The sequence below is a fragment of the Pygoscelis adeliae genome, unplaced genomic scaffold (assembly GCF_000699105.1).
Source record: "Pygoscelis adeliae isolate BGI_AS28 unplaced genomic scaffold, ASM69910v1 Scaffold10, whole genome shotgun sequence".
NCBI classification, from domain to species: Eukaryota; Metazoa; Chordata; class Aves; order Sphenisciformes; family Spheniscidae; genus Pygoscelis; species Pygoscelis adeliae.
In genome coordinates this window covers 1977519-1989973 of record NW_008824053.1, presented here as the reverse complement: position 1 = coordinate 1989973, position 12455 = coordinate 1977519, and the positions used below count along the sequence as shown (strand labels likewise).

The window sequence follows — 12455 nt, the reverse complement described above, 5'->3', positions numbered from 1 at the left end:
GCTGCTGGCGGCGGTCCCCGGCCAGGCGGGGGCTGGGTGCCTCCTGACAGCTCCCTTATACCCTCCTCCCTGCCCTGCCGCGCCTCGTCTCCTCTCTCCTCTGGGGCTGGGGAACATGTAAGCGAGACCGGCGGCGGGTGGGGGTCCCAAACGGCCGCCGTCCTCCCGCGGGTCGCCGCTGACCTGTGGGTTTTTGTCTGTGTTCCCTCACGGCAGGGCTCGCTTCTCCCTCCGCCAAGTGAGTCTCCTGGCCCGGGAGGGGCACCGGGCAGACGGCCGCAGCCATGCCGAGCGGTAAGGAGACGCGGCTGCTGCACCTCAGCGAGATGGAGAAGCTGGACAAGACCCTTTTCAGGCTGGAGCAAGGTAGGCCGGGAGCGGCGGGCTGCGGCCTCCTCAACCTCCTCCTCCTCCTCCTCCTCCTCGGCGGGGAGCCCCCGGGGCCGGGTGAGAGAGAAATGGCCGGGAGCTCGCCACTTTCTTCGGGCAGCAATGGAAAGGGAGCTCTGCCTGCGTTGGTGTTCTCGTTTTTGGGGAGTTTTTTTGCTTTTTTTTTTTTTTTTACTTATTTCCTTGTTTTAAGATGAAACAATTTCTGACATGCTTGCTTCCACTGCAGAGCTCTATGGGCTCCGGTTGCGGTTCAGTCTGGCTCATAAAACTCTTGAGAAATGAAGAGCAAATCAGCTAGGAGCCGTCAGTCTTCATGGGAATGTCCTTATAAGTCAAGCTCTCTAGTATTTATCTGCAATGTGTTATGCAACATCCCATCTTTAGTATTATAATTTTGAAATATATCAGTAATACTAGCACTTTGCAAAGTCTGAGGTAATGTTTCAGCATATGGGATCTTGAGCACCTCTTAAGAAATCTTACAGGCAAGATAAGATCTATATAAACTTAAATAATAAGTTTATTTAAGAAATTGACATTGTTTTTCTCTGAAAGTGTTCTTAAGTCTCTTTGTAAAAAAACCAAGCAAACAAAAAAAACAACCCCAAAACACCCTACTAATTCGTCCACTATTATGCTGGTCAGCAAATTCAGACTATAAAACTAAAGCCACTGTCTTTAGAAATGATTGTTAATGATGCAATGATTTTTATTACTCATGAAATTTTGTGGGGTTTATGACTTTATGTTATTGATCTAGGAACTTAATATCAAAGTGGTTTAGTAGAGGAGCAAGGTTTTTGTTCTTGAGAATAAGAATTCTCTTCAACTGTATTGATTTAAAAATTTGCTGATAGTGTAGTCTAAGAAAATGTCAGTAGTGAAGAAGTGCAGAGTTGACCATAACCTCCATTATTAACTCATCCTTCCAGTTGTATAAACTTTTTTGGAAGGAGTCACACAGAAGTGCACAGCTATCAAACATTCAAAATGCCTCTGCTGGTAGCAGTCTCTGAGAGGGCATAGCTAATTTTGAGCACAGCATTCCTGGTGTTGGTGTAACTGTTACAGGAAATAAGATATCAATGGCATATATCCTTGTGCTCTAATTATAGTAATCCCTGTAATAAAATGTCAGGACAGTATTGGGGAGAGTGTACTTAACCTTCCAGAAGTGTGGGTTTTTTTCCTGTAAGTTTCTTTTGGTTTTTTGCAATCAAATGAGCTTCATTTTACCTGACAGACATTCAGATCCTAAAACCACTGCTTTACATGGTGGTTTTGGTGCAGTGGTGATCATGTTAATAAGAGAAACTGTGAGCTTGGTGAGACTTGCATTTAAATGTATTCAGACATTGAATTCTTATATTAGAGTCCCCATGATTCTACTTAATAAGCAAGTGGCTTTTTTTCAACTTAAGATACTGGAACTTGCCATTGTTCAGGTTTTTTTACACTTTATAATTCATTATCTGTGTATTAATAACTTTCTTTTTTTACAAATACTCAGGTTTCTTTTACTCCCAATTTTGTAGACTGCTAGGGCTAGCAGTAGGTGTGTTACTACAGCTAACTACATGACTGGCATGTAATTTAGTAAAAGTTATTGTGCAGACACTTATACCTGTTTCAGTCACTTGAAAGGACCCTGTAATTAGCCATGCACATGGTGGTGGCCCTCATAACTGCAAGTGGAAACCTATTCTGAAACCTGTTGACTAAACTGAATTTTTCATATCCAACTGAACAGACTATAGTATGGGTTTAGGTCCTAATATTTTACCTTAATTTTGTTCTCGTTATCATGGGTATCTTAGGCCTAAATAGTGCTCTTTCTATGTGTGTGTGTGACCTGCAGCACGTATACAAAACTCCCTTTGATTTGTTGAGCTCTCTGAAAGTTTAACAATTTGTTTGTACATTGTAGATTACACACAAGTATATATCATTTTACAGTTAAAAGCATAAGGAATTTAGCATTGTTTAGTGAACCCTCAATGAAGAATGAAGGGATTTGAAATATCTTCTGTTTTGAAATGTGTTCCTATTTTTTTCAGATGTTTTCATGGGTCAGCTTAATATATAGAGTTGGTAAACCTAAATACTTAAATACTACATGAACCAAAATCGGCATAAAATGTATGTAGTCTGGTGATCGTGATGTTTTGCTGTATTTTGTTTTTAAGACTTTTTATATAGCAAAGAGGGACAAATTGGAAAGGAGATAAATAGCGCCATATAAGTAAAGGAGAAGGACTATGTGTAAAGTGTGCAAAGAACAGTGTTAGGAAAGTAGGGAGAGATGATGCTGTAGAAATAGACCATTCTGCCAAAATTCTTGGCAGATATGTTGGTGCACTTTCTTCTTAACATAATATCAAATTATGATTTGTAATAACAGAATAGAAATATTTAGTCCTCTAGATAAAGTGATTTTATCTTTTTTCTTGAGGTTTTGAACTACAGTTCCGATTGGGCCCGACTCTTCAAGGCAAGCCCGTTACTGTGTACACAAATTATCCAGCTTCTGGAGAAGTATTTGATCACCACAAGTTCAGGACACTATCGTGGCACAATCCCACAGGAAAAGAAGATGACTCTGACAAATACTGCAAGCTGGATCTCCAAATTTCTGGGTCATACCAGTACTATTTCAGTCTTGGGTAAGTGAAATCTATACTTACAGCCAAATGGCAGTCTGCTCCCTTGGTCTACGTTTTAACCTGGAGAAATCACTGTTAAGAATAAAAACATTTTTTCCATGCATTTTTCAAACTGCAACCGTGGGGCCTATCTGAATCTGCTAATGAAAGATAGTAGCTGTGGTGGTTGTCTAATACTTTCTGATGCAAAGATATTCTGGAAAATGTATACAGGACAAAGTTGATGAATTCTCTGTAAATGTTGGAAAGGCGGGCCATTTTTACTTAGAATGCCAATGACTGAAAACTTGTATCTGAATGATTAATTTGTACTTTCTTCATTGACTTTGAAGGTTGTTTTCGGTCTTTCTAGGACAGAGGTTCTGGCATTCTTTACTTCACATTCTTTATTTCCTCCTTTGTCTCAACAGGACAAGTGCAGAAGAGAATGCCAGCATCTGTAATGATTGTAGTCTGGTATTCTGAGTTTCTGGAAAATGGGTGGTTAAATTCCCTCAGGCTTAAAAGGGCATTTAGCTCAGGTCTCTTCCCGAGGATGGTGTTCCAAATGGAGGTCTTTGTATAAAAGATGGGCAGTCATGCTTTCTTTGTTTCTGACCGTATCCTAAAAGGAGGAACCAGTACTCTGTCTCAGAAAATAACAAAGGTATCTCACTTTTGCAGAGAGTTTAAAGCTCTGTATCCCAATTGTATTCTTGTAAGCAACTGGCCTAAGTCCAGTAGAGAGATGATGCCTAAGAGATCAACATCTCCTCAGTGTTTCCTATTTTCTTCAGGTGCCCTGCAGTCCTGTTCCCCACCTCCCCCCAACCACTGTACTGGGCTACTGTGTTTTTGAAATAGCTGTGCTTGTTGGATTCTCTTTCTGAAACTGACTGGTACAATGGGTGTTTACTATACCAATGAAAATTAATTTTTCCTAGAAATGAAAAAAGTGGTGGAGGTTACATAGTTGTGGATCCTATTTTGCATGTTGGAGCCGATAATCATGTGTTACCTTTGGATTGTATTACACTCCAGACGTTCCTCGCTAAGTGTCTGGGACCATTTCATGAATGGGAAGATAGGCTTAGAGTCGCAAAAGAAACAGGTAATGCCAATACACATATTAAAGGATATATGTTTCTGTGTTTTGATCAAAACCCAAAGTTACACTGAAGAGCTTCAGTGTAAACAGCTCATTTGTTCTTTAGTTTGTAGACTAAATATTTTCCACGAGATTCAATTTAGTTAACAGATTAAGTCAGTGAAATGGTTAAAATATTTGCAAAGGTGCAAAAATTCAGGGATTTCCTGATATGGGAAGCCACTTTCGTTTTACTGTTTTGATTTCAGATAGATTTGGAAGTTTGTAGAACTGACAGGATGATTTTTTTTTTTTTAAAGCTTGTGTTATGTAGAATTTTAAGGGGAAGACTCAGATTCATTTGCCCTGGTTAATCCAAACAATAGCTTTAAGTACGTGTTATAACTGTAACTTATTATGATCCTTCTTTCAATTAACTTTGACTGAAACTTGTTTTTCTTATTTAATAAATGGCTTCTTATTACGTAGGTTACAACATGATTCATTTTACACCGCTGCAGAAGCTTGGACTGTCTAGATCATGTTATTCACTGGCTGATCAGTTAGAAGTAAATCCTGAATTTTCAAGCCACAATAAAAAGTGCACTTGGAGCGATATAGGAGCTCTTGTGGAAAAATTGAAAAATGAATGGAATATGCTTTGCATCACAGATGTAGTCTACAATCATACTGGTATGATTTTTGTGTGTGTTAATAACCAGATTGGTCCTAGAATCATATTTCATTATTTCCCTTAACTTTTCCCCCTTGCACCCATCTTTTAGTAGCTGTTTTAAGCAACCTAGTTGTCTCTGTCTTTGAATCTCTCAAATCCAGGTCAACTCTTTACAATTATAACTGATAGGTCTCCATAACAGATGTAAAAGATTTAGTATTGTTACTGAAAGAGTGAATAGAGCCCTTCTCAGAACTAATGAACTGTGCATGTGTCTGTATTTTTATAATATGCTTATTTCCACGACCTGTGGTGTGCAGCTCCCACATAAATGAATGGAATCTGCATTATGAATTCTTTGGTGAACATAAACTGAGTACTTTCTTGTTAAACAGGGTATTATTCTTGTAGCTGCTTAAAAGTAACTGCTCTAATTTGGATCTAAAATGCAGACAACAAACAGAATAGGGACAAGAGGCTAGGATTAAGCAAAGGAGGAAATGTTACAGCTCAGTCTGTGGGGAAAGGAAGAAAAAGAGAGAGCTTTGTGTTTGGGGTGAGGGGTGGTTAAGCATAGATACGCCAATGCATCGAAGGCTTTACTTCTCTTAATTGCTTTTCGTAGCTAAAGTTGTCTGCTGTGCAGAGAGGGACAGTGGGTTTTCTTCAGTATGATCTGATGAAATTTAAATTATAGTACTTCATCATTTGTAAGTTTGCTGATTATTTGGATAATGAGTTTACTTTGATTGTGTTTATAATGCAATTTTCATCTTATGCTGTAATCCTAAAGATCACAATAATTAGCATTCTCATAGCAGAGAGTACAACAAATGGTTCTGTATGTTTATGTTACAGTCCTTTGAGGCTTAAAAAAACCCTAACTACAGATATCTGTGAATTTCAAGCTTTATTTGCTTTAGTTCTTTGGTGTTGACTGCTGCCAAACATTCCTATCCAGTCAGTCTGCAATGCAATGTGGGCCCTGTTGTTTGCCCTATCTGTTTGTTGAAAAGTTACTAAGTATACTTATTGGCTATGTGTCTGAGGGAATTAGGCTCTTAAACATTCTCCCAATTTCGGATAAAAAATTTCTTGCACTTTATCAAGTAGAAGTTCGGTTTCACACATGCTTGAGATCCTGTCGTCTTTTTACTGTGTATATTTGCATGCTACCAAGGAGAATGTTTTTATGGACAGAAATATCGAAGTCTAAACTAATTATTAGACTCCAAAATATATTTGAGAAGAAAAATGTCACATTATTACTTGGCTACATTTGTAGAAGGACTTTTTCAGGTTACGATCAGAGTTCAAAGTAATCTTCCTTGGGTTGGATGACTAAACATTTGTACTATGGTGAAAGGATGTTTAGAAGTGTCTTCTAGCAGGATAGAAATATTCAAATGACCATGGTCCTGACTTACATCATTAAGCAAGGTATACTCGATGGCTTTCTTACCCGCTCTCAAACTTTTAAACTTGAATTCCCCCCCCCCCACTTTGTTGTTTATAATCAACACCTCTTGATTTACAACTGACTCCAAACTTTGTTAAATGCCAAATTTAGCATAAGCAGAAAGATACATTGGTAAATGTCTGAGTAAGCAATAGTGTTGTATATGCCTGTGGAGGTGAAACATTTTGGGGGCTTTTGAAATAAGAAAATAGGCAAATAGTTTTGGGGGTTCTTTTTGTCTGGATCTTGATTAGATGGAAATTTAACTTCACTTTTTGTGTGTGTGTGTTTTACTTGAACAGTAATTTCTAGTACTTAAATTAGTTCTTTCCTGCACATTAGTGTGATTTAATTGTAAAACATGTTTCATAGACCCATTTGAATATAAAAGACACACAAAAAGTATAGTCAGTTATTTTGAGCAGATTATGGATACTTGCACATTGTTATTAGTTCTGCAGCATGTCTGCATTAAAAGCTTGAGTTGTCTCACAGTAAATCCTCTAATGCTGCTAATTCTAACAGCTCACGAGCCCTCAGCTTACAGTGGTTCTGTCTGTTGGTAGTTCACTGCCTTCTAGCTGAGACCACTGTGTAAAAATGGCAATGCTTCCCCTCTGTTCCTGTTGTCAAGTCAGACAGCTCACTTTCAGTGTTAAGCAGTTAAGCTAAGGTGTTTGTTTTTTACACTGGAATGGATAACAGATTGCTTGCACAGTAGAGACCGGTGGGAATCAGTTTTTGATGTTAAGGTCTCTGTTAGTCTCTAATGAAAGCCAGCATCTATGGCCTGACTTTAAAAGTAAAGTAGATGCATGCGCTAATGTTAAATATAGATGCACCTTTGGCATGTTAGCAGGAGTATCATAGATAAACTTGCAAACCCTGTCTGGTAACTGGGTAGATGTGCCCTTTTTGGGCTGCTATTTCTTTCAGGGTGTTCAAACACTCTCAAATAAGTGTTCAGTGGCATATACTTTTCACCAGGAGATAGAAAAAGGAGAGTTGTTTTTTCCTTTTCTGAGTTTTCAATGGCTGTAATAAATCATATGAAGTAATACAATAAACTGAAATAAATTATACTTTCTTTATCTTTCAGAAGAGGCTACTATTGTCTAATTGCAATTTAACACTTGGGTAAATCCTGCTTCCAAGCACTTGACTAATTGCATCAAACACCACCTTTTCTCAGCTTTATAAAGGGGAGGAAAAAAAAAGAAGTCTTGGGCGGTGGGCATCACTACTAAATATTAAGTTTGTGTTTAATTTATATAACAATGAAAAATGTTTGAAAAACATTTGTTTTTTATATAACTGTTTGAAAGTCCTTTGAAAAATGTGAAATTATTTTCTTAAATAATAATGTAATGAATTTTAGAAATTGTTTTCTGTAATTCCTCATCTTAATATTTCCATATTTTTATGCTTGTGTGTATTTTCTCCCTAGCTGTAACAAATGTAATCACAAGTGATGTTTTGGGCAAATTTTTTTCTGCAGAATTAGATTTCTTTTGGTGTTATGTTGTGAATCATTGGAGCTTACCGTCTGATCAGAAAACATCATTCTGTTCCATACCAGAATTAGTGGAAGGCCTGTTGACTTTTTTTTTTTTTTTTGCATGATAACACCTTAGATTTAAATGATACATTGTCTTTTTAGAATTAATTGTATTTACTCATGGAAGTCCTTTATAATAAATCATGGTTCTTGCTAGATGAAGAGAGTAAGCTAGTTTTGCGTAAAAAATATTTTTTTCAGAAGTAGCATATGTATTTAAAAAAAAAAAGGGGGGGGGTGGAGATCTGGTTGGCCTAGAACAGCCTTTAACAGCCTGAGCTTATTATTGCTTTTTGTAGCTTTAAAATAAGTATGGTGGTTTTAGTTGTAGGTGGCATTTAAACAATGAAGATCTTGACTTCCACAAATGGTTTGACCTTATAAACATGGAATTTTGCCATGTTCATAATGGTCTTGAGATGTAATGCAAGAGGGCGTTCAGAAGAGCTGTTCGCTCTATAGATCGAGAAACTACACTCTTTTTCTTTTCCTTTGACATTTTTGTTTGAACTTCTTTGAACGAAGCAAACTTGGGTTTTAAGTGTTAATTGTTCTGCTATAACTTTGGACACGTTAATGGCTCTTTCTTCATGTTTCCAGTATAATAATTTGTTATATATTTTCCCTTGTGTGAAGTACTACTACTATTTTCTCTGCTTTTCTAAAACAATGGATTAATGACATGTTCTATGAAAAATTATTTTTAAAACACCTTGTAAAACCTGAGTAATAATTTTTTGGGTTCTTATGCACTCTGGGCTTTTTTTTACATTTATTTTTTCAAGTGCAGAGATTCATTCAAAAGAATATGTGAAAATTATTTTCAGTTTAAACTGTGTTTAAGACAGTTCCAAAAATGGAAAGAAATTAACTCTTGAGGATTTTATCTTCATTGTCATCGTTCCAAAATCAAAAATCTCTCTGCTATATATGTATTTACTCATACTGCTGCATGCACGCTACTGTCTGTATTAGAATATTACACCCATTTTCTAGTGAAGGCTCTTTACCTTCTCCGAGTTAATTCTTACTGTTCAGCATATTTTCTGGTGCTTGTTGATGCTACAGGGGGTTTCTAGAAAATAGACACAGTGTAGCGTTTGCTCTGAACTAGTGTTCCACTTGCATGCACCAGACAGTGCGCTCATCTTCCTGTGTAAGACTCGGTGGCATTGCTTCCCACCACTCTGCTTCTTATTATGTACACAACAGTGTCACAGCTAATCCTTTCTTAAAAGCCCATTTAGCTACATTTTTCATTAATTATTTCTTGGGTGGTGTGTGTGTATCGTCTGATAGGGTGTCATGGTTTAACCCGGCAGGCAGCTAAACACCACACAGGTGTTTGCTCACTTCCCCCCCCACAACCCTGCCAAGAAGGGGGGGGGGGAGTAAAATTCATGGATTGAGATAAAGACAGTTTAATAGGACAGAAAAGGAAGGGAAAATAATAATAATGATGATGATAAAAGAATATACAAAATAAGTGATACTGATGCATAATGCAATTGCTTGCCACCCGCCCACCGATGCCCAGCCAGTCCCTGAGCAGTGGTTGCCGCCCCCCAGCCGACTCCCCCCAGTTTCTATACTGAGCATGGTGTCACGTGGTACAGAATATCCCTTTGGCCAGTTTGGGTCGGCTGTCCTGGCTGTGCCCCCTCCCAGCTTCTCACTGGCAGGGCATGAGAAGCTGACGAGTCCTTGGCTAGTGTAAGCACTGCTTAGCAACAACTAAAACATCGGTGTGTTATCAACATTGTTCTCATATTAAATCAAAAACACAGCACTGTACCAGCTATTAGGAAGAAAATTAACTCTATCCCAGCTGAAACCAGGACGTAGGGTTAAGAATATTAAAAAATAAACAACTTAGGCCATCTTAAATCTTGGTTTGGGATGTATGTTTGGCTTTCAACACACAAAGAGTATTTCATGTCCATTATTTGATGTATTTCCTGCAACAAAAATGTGATTTTTTTTTTGTGTGTGTGTGTTTTAGAGTTGGTGGTACTATTGCATATTTTTATGTAACTAAGTTTCTCTGCAGTCTCTGCAACTGTATTTGTTGCAAAACAAATAGCTATCAGTAACGCACACCTCTGCATAAGACATGGTTTTCTATTGGCATGGAAAACTTTAGTTGAAACGTGAACTAAGTATACATGCCATAGTACCTTAACTTCTTGGTATTAAGACGTTTGCACAAAACAACTAAGTGTTCAGGTTTTGTACTTTTTTTGGTTTTTTTCCCCCCCCCCCCCCCCCTTTTCTTGAATAAGCTGCTAACAGTGAATGGCTCAGGATGCATCCGGAATGTGGCTACAACCTTGTAAATTCTCCTCACCTGAAGCCGGCTTGGGTCTTGGATAGAGCTCTGTGGCACTTGACCTGTACAGTGGCTGATGGAAAGTATACTGCTAAAGGGGTCCCTCCCTTGATTGAAAATGATCATCACCTGAATGTAAGTGAATGAGAACTAAGTATAAGCTAATGAACACTATAAATAGCTGAATAAACCTTTAATATTTCTAAGGTTGTGGAAATGCACAAAAAATGGTGTCTATTTTGTAGATTAATTAAGGAAATAACCCTTTACTCCCTAGTATTTTTTTCTGAACAATTTATATGAGCACTTAACTTTTCTTAATTATATTAATCATCAACATTATTAACCAACATAACTTTTATTTTTACAGTGTATCCGTAAAATAATTTGGGAAGATGTATATCCAAAAATTAAACTATGGGAATTTTTCCAAGTGGACGTTAACAAAGCTGTGCAGCAATTTAAAACCCTTCTAACTCAAGGTAAAGGAAGGGTATGTTGCTAAAGCATGTGGATTGTACATTTCTAGTTCAAGAAACTTATAGGTAAACTTAACAATAAGCTGGAAAACAAAATAATCCCATTTTTTGCTATGTGAGAAATCTACCACGCTGATTTAAGCATACAAGAATGCTTTGAGTGCTAGTAAATCTTTGAAGACTTCGCACGCCTTCAAAGCCTTTATCTACCTGTGTCTTGCTTATGCTAGAATTATAAAAGTTGTATGTCTTTTTAAATGTAATTCCTATTTTTACTTTATGAATACTCTTTTCTATCTTGTTCTTAGGCAAAATGAGCACTAAATCTGATCCAAATCAACATCTTCAAATAGTTCAGGACCCTGATTATAGACGATTTGGCTGTACTGTAGATATGAATATAGCATTGGCAACCTTCATACCACACAGGTATTGTATTATTGGTTATAAGTTAAAATCACAAGTGAAGTTAAATTTGCAAAACCAAATAAATGAAATTATTTTCAGAGATGGGAAAAATTTAATTTTTCATTCCTTTCAGTTATGTATACTGCATGTTTTAAAGATAAATTATTCTAATTGTTCTCTGATTTTAATGTCCTCCTGGTAAGCAATGGACCAGCTGCAATAGAAGAATGTTGTAACTGGTTTCGCAAGAGGATTGAGGAACTGAATGCTGAACAATACAGACAAACTAATCACCATCAAGAGCAGGTCTTATAATTACTGTGTTCTAATGCTGAATTGTTTTAAATTGCAAATAAATGTAGGCATTTCAATAATGCATAATTTAATTATTTCTAGGCTGTCAATTGTCTTGTGGGGACTGTGGTTTATGAACGACTGGCTGGTGATGGTCCTAAGCTGGGTCCTATCAGTAGAAAATACCCTTTAGTTACCAGGTAATTTTTTTTGTTTTGTTTGGAAACTATTAGAATCTATCCAGGGAAAGTGAGTTCAAAGTTCATTAAAAGTGTACATTTATATGTACAAGTGTATATTTTCTTTCCCATGGACAAATGCCACTTAATGAATTGACTGTCTTTTTTAAGGAACAATGACAACTGTTCAATAAACAAATGTGACCAGACAGCATGAAACAATACTCGGAGCACATCGAAGCCTTACATAGTGCAAATTGCTCTTGTAGGTGGAAGAGGGGTGGAACTAGGAAAGCTTACACCTTTCAAGTTTGATGTACTTGATGCCACTCGTATCTGAAGGGCTAGGGCTTTAATCTTACACTACCAGCTGACACCAAGATAGTGGCAACACCTGTCCTTTCTTCTTCAAGACATGCTACAAAATAGAAAACTCCCCATCATTTATAGTCTAGCAGCTGCTGGGGTTTTTCTTGTATCTGTTTTATCTACAAGCCAGTTCATAGCAGATATTTTAATTTCAAAGACAATGAATTTCAGCTTAGGTTACCTTTATATTTTTGTTTTCTTTTTTTAATTGCCTGTCTATTCTGTAGGTATTTTACTTATCCATTCAAAGAGCTGACTGTGGAGGAAGAAGAAATGATGATACATCAGCCAGATAAAGCTTGTTATTTCATGGCTCATAATGGCTGGGTTATGGGAGATGATCCTCTTAGAAACTTTGCGGAACCAGGTTTGTAAAAGAACTTTGAATCATCTTATAAACCTTTTGATATTCTAGCCAAAACAAAAAGGGTCTTATTTAATCCATCTTTTTTCCAGATGTATTCCTATGAAGCTGCAGAATAGGAATACAGATACTCAGTTTATAGCACTTTTATTTCCCGTTCAGCATACAGATCAACTATAAGAACTGGGATTTGAGGCACAGTTTTGCAAGATTTGAGA

General features: G+C 37.3%; 1 protein-coding gene across 1 annotated transcript in view; it reads left to right on the top strand.

Moving 5' to 3' along the window:
• The first annotated feature begins 6 nt into the window (after positions 1–6).
• AGL (amylo-alpha-1, 6-glucosidase, 4-alpha-glucanotransferase) overlaps positions 7–12455 on the top strand; it is a 42056-nt gene continuing 29607 nt past the window's right edge. Inside the window, exons 1-11 of the mRNA XM_009333748.1 lie at positions 7–117; positions 217–366; positions 2846–3056; positions 3980–4146; positions 4612–4815; positions 10098–10279; positions 10515–10626; positions 10932–11052; positions 11235–11337; positions 11428–11525; positions 12101–12240. Coding sequence (XP_009332023.1) covers positions 285–366; positions 2846–3056; positions 3980–4146; positions 4612–4815; positions 10098–10279; positions 10515–10626; positions 10932–11052; positions 11235–11337; positions 11428–11525; positions 12101–12240 — 1420 coding nt within the window. The 5' untranslated portion in view covers positions 7–117; positions 217–284. The remainder of the gene's footprint in view (positions 118–216; positions 367–2845; positions 3057–3979; positions 4147–4611; positions 4816–10097; positions 10280–10514; positions 10627–10931; positions 11053–11234; positions 11338–11427; positions 11526–12100; positions 12241–12455) is intronic.